The 18,389-nt window shown below is 31.9% G+C and overlaps 1 protein-coding gene across 5 annotated transcripts in view; it reads left to right on the top strand.

Moving 5' to 3' along the window:
* LOC132698592 (calcium/calmodulin-dependent protein kinase type II alpha chain) overlaps nucleotides 1–17,274 on the top strand; it is a 302,130-nt gene extending 284,856 nt beyond the window's left edge. For 2 of the 5 annotated variants that reach the window (XM_060664777.1, XM_060664776.1), the window contains 5 exons: nucleotides 4,908–4,970; nucleotides 5,562–5,637; nucleotides 12,464–12,558; nucleotides 12,610–12,724; nucleotides 15,513–17,274. In XM_060664777.1, the coding sequence (XP_060520760.1) occupies nucleotides 4,908–4,970; nucleotides 5,562–5,637; nucleotides 12,464–12,558; nucleotides 12,610–12,724; nucleotides 15,513–15,648 (485 nt within the window). In that variant the 3' untranslated portion in view covers nucleotides 15,649–17,274. Of the gene's footprint in view, nucleotides 1–233; nucleotides 318–2,230; nucleotides 2,279–4,907; nucleotides 4,971–5,561; nucleotides 5,638–12,463; nucleotides 12,559–12,609; nucleotides 12,725–15,512 lie in introns of all 5 variants that reach the window. The other 3 variants (XM_060664775.1, XM_060664774.1, XM_060664778.1) reach the window with 3 other exon arrangements.
* Nucleotides 17,275–18,389: the final 1,115 nt, after the last annotated feature.

Below are 18,389 nucleotides of genomic sequence, written 5' to 3'. Positions count from 1 at the left end.
GACATGCCTGTTTTTTGCGGTTTGTGACTCACATAGTATATGTGGCTTGAATTAATTCCGTTTCTTGAACTTATTATTAAAAATTTGTCCACTTAATTACGAAGGTGAAACATATTCAATATATTATTAATAACTTCTAAGCTTAAGATAAATTTTCTAATTGTAAGTGACGACTTTTTTACTAATGTTTGTTATGTGCTTTATATTATGCATGCTCGTTTATTGCACGTTAGATATGGATGCTATGCACCAGGACATAGAAAAATGGGTCGAAACTACAATTAACAGGGAAATGTTCCCCGAGAAAGGATCAACAGGTATGTATATATTCTATACCTGTCAACTTTGATTATTTTGTTTCTACAAATAATTCCAAATTTAATTCACCTACGATATATAGATTTTAACTTCAACTATTTTCTTAGTAAGTTAATTTCTATAAAACTTGGTAATGGCTTACTATTTACAAATATTCTGGATTCCTTCTACGTTACAGTTTTTTTGAAAAATAAGCCATAGTTTCGTCTTAATTTTGGTAGGTATACTCGCGGATATCGTGATTTAATAGTTTAATGCGAAAATTTCCTAATCACATGTAGAGTACTTAAAGGCAGGTTCAATTTTGCAATGCCATTGTGAGTCAAAATTTTGTAAATCGAAACACATTTATTATGAGAATAATTAGCCAAAAAAAGCGCTAGGTTGCCATAAGAAATGTGTTACATTTGATTTAGATACTTGCCAAAGCATTATGATTTATTATTTTTGTTTAGTTATTTGGATGAGAACAATACCACTCTATTTAAGTATAGGAACAAATCTATAGAAATTGATATGAGATAATTTCCACTTTAAAATAGGGTCGAGTTTAAAAAAATTGTAATCTAGGGTTAAAAATGTGTTTGGTAAAAATGTCCTTTGGTAAGAGAAGACATGTTTTCAAGTCATAAATTAATTTCAAAAAAAAATTATTGTTAAACATGACTTTAAAATAAGAAAGTTTGGTCTTACTAAGTAGGTACATCCAAGGATCAATCGATCGATCGATATTAGTTTAATGAGAAAATTCCCAAATCACATGCAGGGTGCTCAAAGTCAGATGATTTATTCTTTTCATGCAGAATACAAAAGATGCAAAATACGTTTTGTATGACAGTATGACAGAGTATCTCGTAAAACTATTCCACCTAGGTAATTTTGTGTAAAATCTTTTAAAGTAAAGACCAGAACTAAAATCAAATCTGTTTCAATTTGTATCCCATAAGTGCAAAATTTTGGTTAGTCTAAAAGTTGGGTTATTTAAAAAACAGACCAGCCTGTAGAACCTTATAGTATAAGTTGTACTTTATTAATTGACGTCTACTGAATTAGTTTTTTATTTGTTTAAATATCTAGATGCATATTTTACTTTATTTGTGATTGAGTTTAAATAGCAACTGGCTAAATTTCGCCATGGGATTAACATATATTTCTGGATTAATTATACCCTTACATATTAGCGTCTATAATGATGGGATTGGTTCATTCTTTTTTTATTATTATTAAATTGAAGATATTTTTTTAAACACCCAGATAAATCCTGATATCCTAATTGGAAATGATAAGTTACGATAATTTTAATTCAAATTTATTCAAATTTTATAAAGTTCAAGAAATTTCCAAAATTTCGATGAACCATTCGGGAGTATAAGAGAAGCTTGCCTAGGAGGTGTTTAAAAATAATTGAAAGCAATGGATACCCAACTAAATACTAGATATTAGATTGAGAGAAAGTCTTATGTATTGTTAGAAAATGTTGACTAAAAATACGTTTGCAATTAGCATATAAAATCACTTCACATTCTAAATTGAAAGCAAATTTAGAATATTGCGACTTTTAACAAGATTTGCCAACCCTGCTGTCATGACCAAAACAATACTAAATACTTCTAAGAGGCCAAAGAGTTTGGAAAATAAAGCTTGAGTTGTTTCTGTTTCTGATTAAAAGAACGTCTTGAGATTGTAACACTTGTCCGTATTAATACGAAAAGTTTTTTTGGTTTTTCGAAATCCGTAAATAATCAAACAAAATTCGATGAGCCCGGCACCTAGACGGACGATACGGGAAACTTTTTCAATAAAGTTCGCCTTTTACAATAATTAAAAAACTTTGTCGGCCGTAGTTCTATATATAAGTAAGTTGGCATGTTCGTTTTTCTTTTGTGGTTGCTGGTATTTTTGCATGTTTTAGAAGGGTCTCAGCTGGTGGCCTATCAGCGGCTCGAGTCTTGCGACGACGGTAAGATTTTTCAGAAACAGGAAATCTTGAAAATTTTCTTTTAAAATACGAACATAATCGGTCTCAAAATAAATTGCGAAGCAGTTAGTAAAAGGGGGTAATCTCAGTTGATTTTTTTGTATGAAATTATTTTAATATTTCGTTTTTTTTAGATATGTTGTCACATTACCGACAGACCGTTGCTTGCCTCTTTTTGATTCGTTTCAAGGAAAAACTGTTGTCCAATTATAAATAATAAATATAAATTTTATCGAAATAAATGTCACTGTTTTCATCGTTCTTGCTATTATTCGGTTAACAGAAAAAAAAAACATGCAAATTTTACAACTTCAAACAGTGAATCCACATATTTGCCGAAGTGGTCCGAGCATCTTTCAATTCAATCAATTTACGCAATGTTAAATTCCATGTTTTATCTCGAACTTTAAAATGTCGCGTTTCAACTCGCTTTTTTACAGGTACTTACAGGTACATACCTCGATAAATAGTATTACTATGTTTTACCTAGGATTTTTAAGAAACTACGAATTATACACGGTGTATCCAATTAAGTTCGCTCTATTACCATCTCTTTTATTGTTAGAGGTAAGAAATCTGTTAAATTAGCAAAGTAATCGCATTTTGACGTTGGGGACATAAAAATTCCTGTGCAATATGTACTGGCGTTTATGCTTTCCCAATTTAGTAATAAAGTTAAAGATCATCTTCTTTCTAGAATGAATTACTTATTTACCCTGGTTACTTTATATTGTAAAAACACTCCCTATTTGCTTACCTCATTTACGATACGATAATGAAGCCCATTCCTTTTTTTCTTTTTCCCTCTACATTTCAGTTGTGATTGCCGTATGCCATGTTATCACTATTAGTTACTTTCTGAGTTGCACAAAGAGAGCTTTGTACAACACTTTACGGAATAAATTATCTATGTAAATTTAAAATTATGAAGATTATAAAATGTGCAGAAACAATAGCAGAACATATTTGAATATTTAATCCGGTTTGTTGTAAAACGGGGTTTTATTTCTAGGTGGTTTTATTTCGTAGACACATAGAGTTAAGAATATAAATAAATAGTTTTTTTCTGTTTTATTCGGAAATGAGATATTAAATTGAAAATATTTCTACTTTGCTAATTTACCCGAATTGATATCTGTAATAATGAAAAGTTAGCAATACTGCCTACTTAATTTCATACGGTCGGTCTAATTGTTTAAACCGGATATCGGTTTGCACAATCTTTAGTGTTTTAAGCATTTTTCCAATTTTAATTTTATTATTCTATGTAATTTAACTAAATAATAAATCAAAATAAATAAGAACTAAAAGTTCAGATTTTCACGAAATTATATATTTTGACACCACAATTGTTTCGACAACACCGTGTCTTTATCAAATGTTGATAAACAATTGTTGTCGAAACAATTGTCATGTCAAAATATATAATTTCGTGGAAATCTGAACTTTTAGTTCTTATTTATTTTGATAAATGGATTTTCATCAAGTAAAAGCCTCCTCAGTTCAATAAATAATAAATAATCTGGGAATTCGCTTCCAGTAATTTTAAGTCTTTTTGAACATTCCGACAATAAGTGTACAGTAAATATAATTGCTACGATTTGCGATGGCATAGTCTGAAATAAAACCGAGAGATAAGGTGCCTCAATATTTTAGCTGCTTCCTCTTGAAGAATAGCAACCCCCCTCCCATTTACCTGCAATTACCTAGCTTTGTCTATTACAGTGGTTTCCACTACAAAACACCCTTGCACTTTTGAAAAACTGCTGCCGAAGCTCCAAAGTTCGTCTTTAATTAATGTACTAAAATATGAGTTGTTCAAAATTGTCAAAATTTACAAAACAAACTTGCCGTATGCTACGGACGAAATAATTACTGACTGGATCATCTAGCTTTGAGATTGCCTCCTTACCATTGAATATTTAATGCCATAGAATTGGTGTGGGCCAGTTACCCAAGAAAATTTTTGTCAGTTGTATAACAAATGCAGTAAATATGATAAAAGAATACTGCGAAACACAGAGTACACTTGTATAACGGTACAACCACTTTTTATTAATGTAGAAGGGTCGTTTTCTGGTAGTAGCAGTTATAATTGTGGCCCTGATAATGAAGATGTTTCATTGTAAGTACAAACCTAATATGATTTACTTATATATTTACTTTTGACAAATTATAGTTTATATATTGTGATATATTTTTGGTATTGTTTTAATTTTTATTGAATGGTCAGAGCTTTCGAACAATGGTTAACAAATTTTCACACTTTTTTCACGTAGATTCACTTAAATATTCGCATATCATTAAGGAACACCCTGATCTGTTATTTAGTTAAATTATGTTGAAGTATAACTGGAAACAAGATCTGTCGGGCATTTTATTGCCGACTAAGCCACACAAACCGTACCGGCCATAGTAAATAAGTCCACTAGCAAATAATGCACAGATAATTCAAATTTCAAACTTTGTTTTTCGGTCCACTTTGAATTGCTGAACTTCTCTTTTCTACTTTTTCTACGTGTTTCTGTTCTATTCATGGGCAAATGCGCTCTGTCGGTAAATGTTGCGCACGCCTTTCGCTATATTAACTAACAATTGCTTGTTTGCATAGAAATACGGATTGTCTGCCCGGAAAAGCCATTTTCGCAGTTATCTACAAATTCTCAATTGTCAGGTATGGTTCAAACGGAAATTGGGTTTGTTTATATTTAGGAGGTTGCGAATCAGTAATCACGTATACGTGTATATCTAACTATCTGAGTTTTATAGTAGTTACAGCTAGTAGGTACATAGAATAGTTTATAACGCGTGTTTTAATTTATTAGTCAAATGTGTTTCAATTGATGTGGAAGATTTCTTCCAAAATATTTATCGTTTATTTTTATTAGTTGTGAATTTTTACCAAAAATTCGATTTGACATGCCCAAGGAGGTGAAAAATTTGGTAGAAATGCAAAACTATATAACAATACGACGCTAGCGAAACAATTGTTAATATTGCGATCCATTTCGAATTAATAACATAACTTTATGTATAAACGCGACACACATTTTTTTCGCTTATTTTTGTATTTTAAAAGTTTGTACATGGGAGTTTGTGCATGTCAATTTTTGGATACACGGTATTGTGTATTTTTGTTTCACGTATAAACCAGTGGTACTTGGTATTACTTTGTAGTTACTTTATTTTTGGTCATTGTTTGGTGGTTGTTGGACTAACGTGGTGACGTTTTTCCGGACGTAATTAAGTGCTGTTCGTTTCACAGCTCGGCGTCAGGAAATCATCAAGATGACAGAGCAGCTCATCGAAGCGATCAATACCGGAGATTTCGAAGCGTACACGTAAGTATCCGATTAAAATTGATAGAAAGTCAAACACTACTGATCCCGACGTAACCCTCTGCCGGGATCCCCAAGTAACTTCCCCTAAATAGTAATAACACTTAAACCGAAATACCTTAACTAAAATAAGAAGACTATGACTTAAGGTATCAAAGGCCTTACTATAATCCAACACAATCAAACAAATATTTCTTGACACATCAGGTCATCAGTGACGTTAAGTAGTGCTATGGTCGTACTGTGTCAGGGCCTAAACCCAGGTTGGGAGGCATGCCAAATATTTGAAGCAACAGCATGATTATTAAGTTGATCATATAATCCTCTCCGATATTTTAGAAATTACATAGTAAGCTAATAGGGCGAAAATGTGAGATTTCAGATGGTGAAGTTATCTTATGAATAGGTATTATATTACTCTCTTTCCACAAGGAGGGAAATTTGCAGGTAATAATACATTGGTTAACAATAAAGGTCATCAATGGTGTCAGGTGAGAAGAAAAGAAAGAAAGATTGAGTTAAATCTGGGAATTGCTCACTCCACATACTCCTTTGTTACAGTTGCAATATTAAGCCGGCTAGTAATTTCGTCATAAGCACCACCCAAATACAACTCCGAAAACATATTGTTATTAGCCTCTTGTTTACCAGCAGCAGGCGGAACACTTCCTTTAAAAATCTATTTCTGCGAGCCACAGGAAAAAGGTTTCGCAAGGATTTATATTCATTTTTACTGAAACATCATTTTTTTAAATCCATTTCCGAATTCTGTGTTAAATTTCACGCATAAATAATAAAAAACAGAAATTAAAATAACAGGTAAGTACTTTAGTTGTTTCTGTCAGTAACGAAAGTGAATTTGGAAATTTAATTTTTATAGAATATGGAGAAAAAACGAGAACTCAAGAAGTGTGTAGTTTGTTTAACGGAAAATATCCGAAAAGACCCATTACAAGATCCACACTGAGAAAAATTGACAGAACATTTATGGAAACAAAGCATGACCACGACGTTATCGCTAATTTTCTTAAATTATCCCATTCTGTCAAAACCTCATCTGCTTGTAAAATTCTTCGTAAATCTAGTTTTAGCTTTACTACGAGAAATAATTCATCACCCCTTAAAGAAATCAATAAGACTCTTCTGTCTTTGTCTTTCAAACCTGTTTCATGACAAACCTGAAAATCTTTATTTATTTATCTTCTACTCAGAATCACGTTCAAAACTTTGAAAAACTTATATTAACACTAGTGAAACCATCACACTTTTCTCAACTATCAAACACTGTATTAAATGTATCATCGCACCAACTTTCTGAGACGGAAAAATCAGTTCTTGCAAAAAGGTTCCAACTTCGACTTTGCCTCACGTATTATCCCAAAAAGTAAATCATTTCAAATGCGAGTGTATTCTAAACAAACTACCATCTCAAACAGCTAATGAAATTCGATTTCAAACTGTAAAAATCCTTTAAAAATCCAAACCACGTAATCTAATATATGAAAGCCTAAAATCTAATCCCGACATCGTAATTCTCAAAAGCTAATACAGGGACTGCTCATGAGAAAGTGTTCATGAACACAAGTGAATATCGGGAAAAAATTGAAAATATTCTTACAGATGCATCAGATCGTCAATTTAAAAAAGATCCTACGTCATCTATGGAACGCAACCTTATCCCTGTTATGAAGGCTTCTTCTCTATCAGAATCAGAAGTCTGCCACCTCTTATGATTCTAAAATTCCTCGTTTCTACGGACTCCATAATATTCACAAACCAGGATAAACCTTTCAACCTATTGTTAGCACCATTGATTTTCCTAGCATTCTCTAGCAAAATATCTAGCTTCTATATTAAAACTCTTTGGTAGGAAAATTGATAGTTTAGAACTTAATTCTTTTCATTTCATTGAACAATTAAAAATGCTTGTCTGGAGCATGTTTTTATTAGAATGGTAAAATTTTTGAACAAACCCCGGGAACAGCTATGGGTTCTCTACTATCACCAGTCCTCGGGAATATATTTATTTATGAAAGCCTTTGAGAGAAAAACCTTCGACATCTTTCTTCCAAAACCAAAATTATGGAAACACTACGTTGATCATACATGTGTGATTTGTTTCCATGGCAAAGAATCTTTTCGAGATTTTCTTAGCCATTTAAAGTCTATACACCCTAACATACGTTTTACCATTGAATTGGAAACTAATACTAGAAAAAAATAGAAAATCAGAGCTAACATTGGGTCATTCTGTTTACAGAGATCCCACGCACTAATCCACATTCAAAACATCACTGACCACATATCAACAGTTCTTGACAAATATAACGTCAAAACCAGATTTACCACTTGTCCAAAAATCTCTCAACATATTCGATCCGTGCGAGGCAAAATTCAGTTTGAGGTACTAGGGGTTTACAGCATTCTATCCATGCGCTGCAAAGAATACATTGGAGACACCGGACGAAAAATATTAACTAGGCTCAAAGAACATGAAAGAGTCTTAAGACAAATAAATTCATCAGCAGTTGCTGAACACAATCACGAAAACGGACATCAAATTTTATTCCATAAAACTGAAATTCTTGCATGTAGTCAATTCTTCTACCAACGAAAAATTCGAGAATCTATTGAAATCTATAAGCAACCAAACAATCTTAACCGCGACTCAGGTCGCGATGTGGAAATCCGAGAATCTATTGAAATCTATAAGCAAACAATCTTAACCGCGACTCAGGTCGAGATGTGGAAATCAGTCACCCGAGTCGGTGTTTATGCCCCTCATGTAGCTCCGCCCCTTTCAAACAATATAAAAGCAGCTACAGAGTAAAATGCGAGACAGTTTCAATTAAGCTCTGAAGAAGCCAACAGGATGATTGGCGAAACGTCTGCAAGTTGAGTTCGTCAACAACCCACGCAGAAGGAATTTAGAAGCTTTATAAACAGTACCGTTGCATCTTGCATATCAGGCTGATTTGAATTTGGGAAAGAAATGGAGGTAGTAGGAATTAAGTCATTTTGAAGAAATTACAAATTTTGGGCTCCAGTAAGATTTTAATTGAAAAATAGAATCCCATAATTTTGTTATTCAAAATGTAATCTTGTACGAATGATTCTTTTTTTCTTTTAATAAACGCAAAGCTGTTCGGCTGTTGGCTAATATCGTTATATGAAACTACTGCAGAAGATGCACGTTGGGAATTATAATCAACTTCTAATAAAATGTTTAATCTTGTGATCTCATTAGCTTTGGATGACCTGACAGTAGACATGCTTTGTTTCTGCAAGTTTTCTCTTAGTTTTACGCTCACTATGGATCTTGTAATGGGACTTTCTATATATTTTGCTTTAAAAGAATTACAAATTTCTTTTTGAGTTCTCGTTTTGTCTCCATATTCACTAAAAATAAATTTCAATTCTCTGGGTTTTATTTAGTTACGCCATACACACTTTCTTTACTAACGGAAATATAATTGTGACAATTCAAGAACTTTACTGGCACTAGCTACTTGCCTGTTCCTTTCAAAATAAAATTTCTGTGTTTTAATCTTTTGCTCATAGAAAGTAAGCGTAAAAATTGATACAGGATTGGAAAATGGATTAAGAAAAATTGAATGAATAAAAAAATTAACTTGGTATTGACACCCTACCCTGTATATTTTCTATTCAATACTTGATTTTTAAATGAATTTGTTCCATATTTTAACCATTTACTGTATGTAGTCATTGTGTTGTGGGCTGGGCGTTAGTTTTTTCTTTTAATACAAATTAAGCACTTTCTTGAAAGAAAAACTCTGCACACAGTAGTTTGCGATGGTTGACCAGACGTTTACAGAGGAATAAAAAGTTTTTTTTAAGCTTGGATCCAAATTATCGAATCCGCTCCATCCAACTGAAATGTTTACGACGCAGCGTTGCCGCTTCTATCAATGGCATATGGCACAACATGGTTATGTGAAATATTTTGTTACATTTTTTGTTTCACTACTTTCTTCTGATTATTTATACTTTTTTTATTTATACTTATTTTCTTTTTTTCTCTTCAAAATGTGATACTGCTGCGGTTTAAAATTCTGATCTAATATACAAAAATGCTCAAAACTTTTTTTTGTATGTTATTTAAAATTCTTAAAGGGAAGTAATTATTTTGCGTCATTTTTTAAGAAAATATTAAAAGGAGTAAGTGAATAATACAAATATAAATACAGAAAATTATAAAGAAAATTTATTAATCGTCTAAAATTTTGAATAATCTACAAAAATAAAGTTTTAACCATTCATTTTAAACGAGTATAGTATATTAGACTTGTCTAGGAAAATTCGCAAATTGATTACCGTACTACCCAGGTATAGGGCAGAATAATATAATTACCAGAAACAGTGAATCTAAAAATGCAATAAAATATGGTGTGTGTCCTTATGTTACTGATCGAAGCTCTATTTTCACTTCTCAGTCACGGTGTTGTTGTCAATTTTTCAATCCGAATTATTTCACCTCATCTTAATCTGCGTCATATATATTTGTGATACTATATAAGGCGTCCCATTGAAAATAAAATAGGCAACGAATGAACGTCAAAATGAATGTGAACATATAATAAATGTAATACAATTAACAAATCTTCTTGACTTATCCCCCTGTTCGCTTCTTCAGAGCTTAACTAAGACTGGTTTGCACTCTACTCTGTTCCTGCTTGTATACTGCTTGAGGCCGTTGAAGCTCTGAAGAAGCAATAGGATAATTGTTGAAACGTCAGCATGGAATCTAGAAGATTTGTAAAAAGTATTGTGGAAGCTTCTGTGTAAAATTAATGAATACAGTGTTTTATTTGAAACTCCACCGAGTCTCTTACTTCACTAAGGTAACTATTGAACTATCTTTCTAAATAATACTAATCTCGTCTGAATACTTCATGTACTTTGCCATTTTACATTTTTGTCCAGGGTTTTTATGATACAGGGTTGTAATTAAATAAAAGCCATTTGTATTCGTATATCTCGCGGCTTTTCGCAAACCATAAAACTCATTTTTTAAAAAAATTCACTTGGCGCCTTTATTAAGCCATTTTGGCAGAAATACATTTTTAAGCTGTTGAATACTTAATATCTACTATATAAAAATAGCAATAAATATTAATACGATTATAAAACATACTTAGGCTTCGTTAACGACATTATTTTATCGTTTATTTATTTATTGTATTCTTACAGTTAATAGCCCTTTTCAGTTTTCTTATAGCTGGTTAATCCATTTAAAATTACAAGTATTTATATTATTTATTTCAGTTCCAAATACTTCTTTTATTATATTAATGTTTTCTTGCGTACTAAAATAAATTTTATTTTTAAAACGAAGCGTAAAGTCGACTGTTAGTTAGCCATATCTTTTTTCGTTTTTTCCGTGTCTAATAATCCCTTCTCTATATTTATTGCCCAATAATTTCGGCAACTTCATTCAGTGGCAATTACTCTTCTACAAATTGATATATATCACTTGATAATGCACCTTCATAAAATATAGACCCTACAATTTTGTTCCAGAACAGAATTCTGTATTTTGCTCTTGGTTGTAATATGACGCACGATGAAATTTAAAAATTTCAAAGTAGATCTTACCACCATAATATAAACAGACGTCTTATTCTTCATCCAGCTTTGGAATGGTTTGCCTTGTTCTTCTTTTTAAAATTTATTCCTGTGACATGATAAATAAATAATAATGCCTTTATACATTGTATAGGACAATTATTGTTAACATCACCGTGGATTTCCATATATTCGCGTCTTTCCGCAACTGCATTTTTATTATTTTTAAAATATAGATTGAAAATTTTAAGTTTTTTTGGGAAACACCATAATTAAACACTTTTTTCTCTCAGAATTGCTAAATTCAGACGACGAAACGATCCTAGTAATATTAAAACTTGATAATGTAAAAAATAACCATAATATTTTTAAAACCCTTGTTTAAAGAGCTCTGACATTAAGGTACAATAAACAGGGCTTTCCATAAGAAAAAAAATATGTTTTATCTGATACTTTTTTTGGATACTATTGTATATAAGGTGAAAAGTTAGAGGGGTATACATGTCACATCTACTATTTTAATTCCTCTTGGTCACCGAAAATGTCGAGTGGTCAATCAATCAATTTGATGCATAATATCTATGGGTGAATAATATTCGGCCAGAGTATTCACCAATGAAGCGACAAGTGAAAAGTGGAAGTTAATTTAAGGTTATTGTTAATTATAAATAATAAATATACCATATTCTATTTATACTACAAAAAGACATGGGTGGAATATGAAACTGTTAATAATATACCCAAGTAAATCTTCGAATAAAATCATTTGTACATGTGACAAATTTCCACTGCATTCATTTTTTTTATCTGGGGCTTACACGACTCAATATTTTATCAAAACTTTCTATTTCCATCCTCAAAAACGATTTAAAGTGATCAGAGTGGTTTTTTAACTAACCAAAACTAAGAAAATTTCACCCCGCTTTATTGTTAATTTCTACCTGAGGACTGACCCATATGTTTTCTTTTCTGTTTCTTATTCCTGTATAATCATATTTTTCTTTACAAACGAGTAAGGCTTTAACATTTCAATTAACTGAAAATTATTGTGAATAAATGGAATTCTAAAACATCAAAACAGTTAGACATGACTATTTCTCAGTTTATATTTCGACAAAAATTTCATCGTTGATTAATTTATTGTCAGTGTAAACCTAGTATTAGAACTGCAATTAGTCTACACGTGATACAAATGCCATCTCTAAAGAGTGTTACCTGTGAAGTTTTATCAAACCATTTTTAGGAAGATATGCGATCCTCATCTAACAGCCTTCGAGCCGGAAGCGATGGGAAATCTAGTCGAGGGTATGGACTTTCACAAATTCTACTTCGACAACGGTAAGACTTGTTCGTAAATTTACCGCGAAGACTTAATTACTTTTGTTTTAGTCTTGGGCAAAAATTGCAAAGCGGTGAATACAACAATACTAAATCCGCACGTACATTTGTTGGGAGAAGACGCTGCCTGTATCGCTTACGTGAGGTTAACTCAGTATATGGACAAGTGAGTATACTTACCCAGTAACCACTGACGGAGTTTTGGTTAGTTTTGGTTAATTTGGGTTAGTCATGTTAGTTAGGTTTGTCACACATCGCAAAAAATACATTGTCCAGTGAATCTTATACAGGGTGTTATTGAAATGATATCAAATGGCAAAAATAGTCGTTATAACGGTTGCAGCCAGCCTGGTGTTCCGAAAATTTTCTCCAAAAATGTCGTATAAAATGCTTCTCGCTGTAAAAGATCCGTGATTAATTTTTTGCAAGACCATCGCTAATCAGCTAAATTCAAACCTCAACAAATAATTTGTTCCATTCGTAGTGTTAACACAATTTGGCCAGCGTTCCTGTAATGCGTCCAAATGCAGCAAATATAATTAAGCATGATTATTACTTTGTCTGCTAACACAACAAACACTTTCCTATTGATTTTTGATACAAATCAAGGTACATACTAATATAAATTCAACCCCTAAGAAATAATCCAATATATTACTAAGCAACAAATTGTGAAGGATAGGTTTACTACAGGGCAGCTACCCACATGGGCCTTAGCTTCTCCTCCAATACCGACGGGGGATCCATGTGATATCTACCTTATTCCTAATAATAATTTACATTCTCTTCTCAATTTCTTATGCCGACCGGATATCGGCGGTATAACTAAAAGAACTAGAATTGAGGAAAGTAATTCTAACTTCAACTACCTAACAATCTTATGCTCACAAACCCACTTTATTATGTCAGGAAAATCAAAAATTCTCCGAGCAGATATAATAGGTATCAGTTAATCCAGGTGGTCTAACTCCCGATCATGCAAGTGTAGCCCCATTATGTATAGCCCTTTCATTAATCACTAACAAAATACGTTAACAAAATGGTCCATAAACATTAACATTCTTCAGGTTTACACCTCTGCCGCTGATAAATCAAATGAAGTAGTTAAGCAGTTCTATAAATAAATCCGCGAAGTACTACGAAGTCTAAATGAGAGGCATAACTAAGATTGAGGGCGCTGCTTTCTACGCATCAACATCAATTCACATTTCGTCGAAGCCGGTCCTGCATTTTCAATTTCAAAACATCTGCTTTCTTACTTAAAGGTTAAGTGCTCGAAGAGTATAGGTCCCATTTTGAAATGTCCTATTTTGTACGAATTGCATTGTGGTAATAACAGAATTTATTAAAAGCAACGAGGGAGATTTATTCTTTTTAACTTCTGCTGAAAGGAAATATTGCACATACATCGGTAAATAAACTAGACAGCCCTTCGAAACCCAGTGCTCACCCGAAGAATAATCATTGGTGATTTTAACGCTAAAGTAGGGGCGGACTGCGATAGAAGAGAATAAGAGAATGCTGTGATGACGATGGGCTGGCTGGCATTAAATGCCATCATGTGAAAACAAGAATATCCAAGAAACTCGTCCGGTTGTGTCCAGGAGAGGGAGGTCTATTGCAAATGTAGAATGTACTAGTTTCTTAGAAATAATACTGGATCAAAAACTAACTTGGAAAAATCACATTAGTTTCGCAACTTCTAAATTGTTTTGTAATAAGAAATTTGATGGAAACGGTCTCAAGCGAATTTTTTTTATACTTCGGACTCGTATTGGGACATGTAAAACAAAATAACACAAACCTGTTCAATCATTCAACTATTCTCAAGATTATTTGTAAGTAAGGAAAGCCGACGAATTATATAGCTATTAAATGTTTTAATAAAATGTTAAGCCGTTAAATTTGAACCTCATGCTTTCTCAGTTTAAAGTAAATGTGAAGGAATTCCTTATTCAAAAATACTACTACTCGTGACAGATACTAAAGAAATAATTTATGCCTTATGTTTTTACTTTTTTTTGTGCTGTAAACTATACATTTACATTTGGATTATAACATTTACATTTTCTCTTTTTTTTATTGTCGTCCTCATAAATGTACAATATATTAATATATTTGTGCCGTTTGAAGTAGCTGTTACTATTTCTTTCATTATTTATTTTTTAGAGAAGCGTTGTTTATACACTTATACACTTATATCTTTTTGATTAAAACAACGAATAACTAAACTAGCTGGCATAAACTGTCAAGAAATAAGAATAGTGATGTTTCACATATCGGTAAATAAGCAATCGCCTTCTATAAAAAAATCAACCCCAAATATACAGGGTGTTTCAAAAAATGCACCAAATTTTATGGCATATTATCTTTCAAATTTCAAAAATATTTTTTATGTTCGGAAAAGGCAGTAACCTGACACTTTTTTCTTTAAAAATACTCCATACAAATCTACCACGAACGCGACTAGTAAATTTTTATGAAAATAGTTTCCATAAAAATGTTTTTTGTTGCTTGTTGCAGTGTAGCGAATGGATAGACTAGAATGGTAGACTGGTTTGATAATGATGATAAAAAAATAGTTTTTTCTTCTAAGGCTCAGTTCACGTCACTTTTTTCATATAATGATGAATGATAGTGGAATGATGATATAGGATTCAGAATTCCTCAGAATATTGTATGAGAAAAGTTTCTATAAATCAAGGTTCATAACATAACATATTTATCTAGTTTATTACTGGATGTTGTAAACTAACACAGAAATTTTATTTGTCAGTTTTGAAATCGTTATTTATGATTATGGTAACAATGGAGTATACTTATGGGTACCTACTATAATATCATACTGATTTTTCTATTAACTTAATAGTGGAAATTAAAAAAAAAAGAAATTTTAACCTTTTTATATGATCAAAATTTTAAGGAGGGCAGTAATTCTAATTTTTGCAATTAAGGCACGGCCAGGCACACACCCATCAGTCGGAGGAGAGCAGGGTGTGGCATAAGCGAGACAACAAGTGGCAAAACGTCCACTTCCACCGCAGCGGCGGTAACGGAGGCGCCGCGTTCGGATTTAGTTCACACAAATAGAACTGCCTAGAGCCGTAGATCTGTGGTCTTCGACCGGACCGCGTCTAGAGAAACCTACTGGAAAAAAAACTTCGTTTACTGTGAAAAAGTCTCTTCGTGATGTGTGACATTCATAATTTTCGATTTTGTATTTTTGCTTTTACGTTATCTTACACACGTACTATTTATGGATGATGATGTCTGTGTAACCTTACACACTTGTCGAATTAGCTGGAGGTTCTTTGTAAATGCCATTTAAAGCAAAGAGTTGCGTTAAAGCACAGAGTTGCTTTAAATGGGGCAAAAGACTTTCTTTAACTGTACTAGTCTCTCTGTTATAGCTAAGGTTGGTGATATAAATAATTACGTTGACATGTTTTAGTTGTGGCCAGTTCTGATGATGGTGTACTACCCTTTAAAAAAAATGATTTCTAATATAATGAACACCTACATAGATTATTTTTCATTGGGTTGATGGTGCCTTAAACAGTTACTTAACTCGATTGGTTAGAGTTTGTTTTATATAAATTTATCCAATTGCACCAAAATTTGGAAGAAAGTGAGATTTTTTAATCAATATATCCACAAAGACAAACCTTTTAATTTTGAGTTTACATTTAACTTCCTGGAGGTGTTCATTGTGAGAACTTTCCCCATTGTGTGATTTACCAAAAAGGGGTCGCTTATTATTATGCGATCAATTCAACCTTTCACCCTGTGGATATTTACTTTCAAAAACCAAGCGATCCTGTCAATTTTCGATATGACGATTTCAAATAGGCACTTTGGTGTGACAGTATCCCAAATAGTATGCTTGAAGCTATTGGAAATCCAACGAATTGCCCTTTCTGGGCAAATGGGCTATCCAGTGGGGCGGAGTCGCATGTCATTTTGGAATCCAGGCAGACTTTAATAATGAATGAAACGGAAGTATGGATTTTTCTTGGAACGTACATCCAATACATTACAACATACAATACATTCTTTTAAAATCTATAAAGCGTCTTTTAAGAAATATTGAAAAGATAAATATTAAAATGTTTAAACTGCACTGTACTTGTACTAACTACAAGCCGTTAATAATAACACAATAAGCGAACAAGATGACAGGACGAGAATTGTTTGGTTGGGCTGTCAAGGTTTAACCAAAGTATATGAATTTTAGTTTTTGGTTAGTAACGCTGCTTACTAACTCTAGACTGTACCATCACGAATTACCTGAACCTGTACTGTATAATTATAATTAAAATATAGAGCGATCAATTCAAATCAGCTATAACGTAATAGATCGTGACTATATCTGTCTGACTTTGTTTTAAAAATCCAACAAAAATAGGTTCTTAGAATACTTGAAATAAGTTTTTGGTATGGTTTGCTTGATTATTATCATTATATATATTTAAAGGATATCCAAAAGATATCAGCTACTGGATGTCCAGAAGTTGTACAAAAATTATACTCTATTTTTATTCATTTCCAATAGTTGACATGTACTTTCTGGGATTCAAACTATATTTTCGGTTCAATGTATTTTATTTCATGTCTGGTAGCTTATTTATTGCCACCATTGAACTCATAGGTCGTAACTTCTATTTTTAATGATTAAAAAAATATTTTTAATGATTACGAGTATCCTAAAAAATACGAAAACAAACACCAAAAAAAAACGAAGATTTCTTTAAAATCAAATATCGAGGTTTTTATTAAAATGTTATTAAATTACACAAAATGATTTTTACGTTCCTTATGTCATTGATTTGTCATTTTGAAAATGGTCTTTTTTTTGTTTTGTCTGTGTTTAAACTTAAAAATATTATGGCTAGTAGCGTTAATTGCAGGGCATCTAGTGTATTAATAAAATTCATTTCCAGTACAAACATCTTACATGGGATAATTGTCATAAAAATTCAATAAAATAAATAAATTTTTTGGGAACCTTCTAATCATTCAATCATTAATTAAAAAAAAAAAAACAGAAAGAACAAAAAAATCAGTGGTAGGATTATTCAAAAAATACTTATACATATTGAGGAAAATCTCTAACGGAAGGCTTGCGGTGCAAACGGACTGGTTATTACTTATTTTTGTATTATTATGTATTATTTTTGTATTAAGGGTGCAAAAATTGTTTATGAAATTTTTTGAAAATTATCCAGATTAAAAGAAAATTTGACAAAAACTTAGGTTACTAATAAACAAAACTTATTGATATCAACAAAAAAGCGAAATATTAAAAATGAAAATCAACGGGACGCAATATAATTTGTATTTTTTCAGTCTAGTGAATTCAGAACTTTTATGGGTTTGAATCTTCACTGAGCGCAACATATTATCACAACAGAATTTTTGTTGTTATTTCATACCGGCATTTTGATGAAATGGTACTTATAATTTAGAATGATATTCCACTTTTATTACATAAAATTAGTTAACTTTTTTGTAAAAGGTGTTTTTAAAAAATCTCTCCCAAAGAAGAAGCAAGGAAGCGATGAATGTAACAAATCTAAATTTTTAAAAATATATTATTAAAATATAAAAGAATTATTTGGATTCATTAAACTGATAGACATCGGAAGTTTCTACGATAAGCGAGTGGCCAATGGTTACGTTAATATTTTCAGACCACGTCAAATTATATAAGAACCTTATAAAACAATTGGCCAAAAGAGAGTGAAACTGATTTATTGCAACATGTCCAACCAGTTTAGTTAGTTTAGCGTTAGCTACAACATTTAACAATTTGTACATTACCACCGCTTTTT

Source organism: Cylas formicarius, unplaced genomic scaffold, assembly GCF_029955315.1.
Source record: "Cylas formicarius isolate icCylForm1 unplaced genomic scaffold, icCylForm1.1 PGA_scaffold_2__14_contigs__length_35257938, whole genome shotgun sequence".
In the NCBI taxonomy this organism is placed as follows: Eukaryota; Metazoa; Arthropoda; class Insecta; order Coleoptera; family Brentidae; genus Cylas; species Cylas formicarius.
The sequence above is the reverse complement of the archived record's forward strand: the minus strand, read 5'-3'. Positions and strand labels throughout refer to the sequence as shown.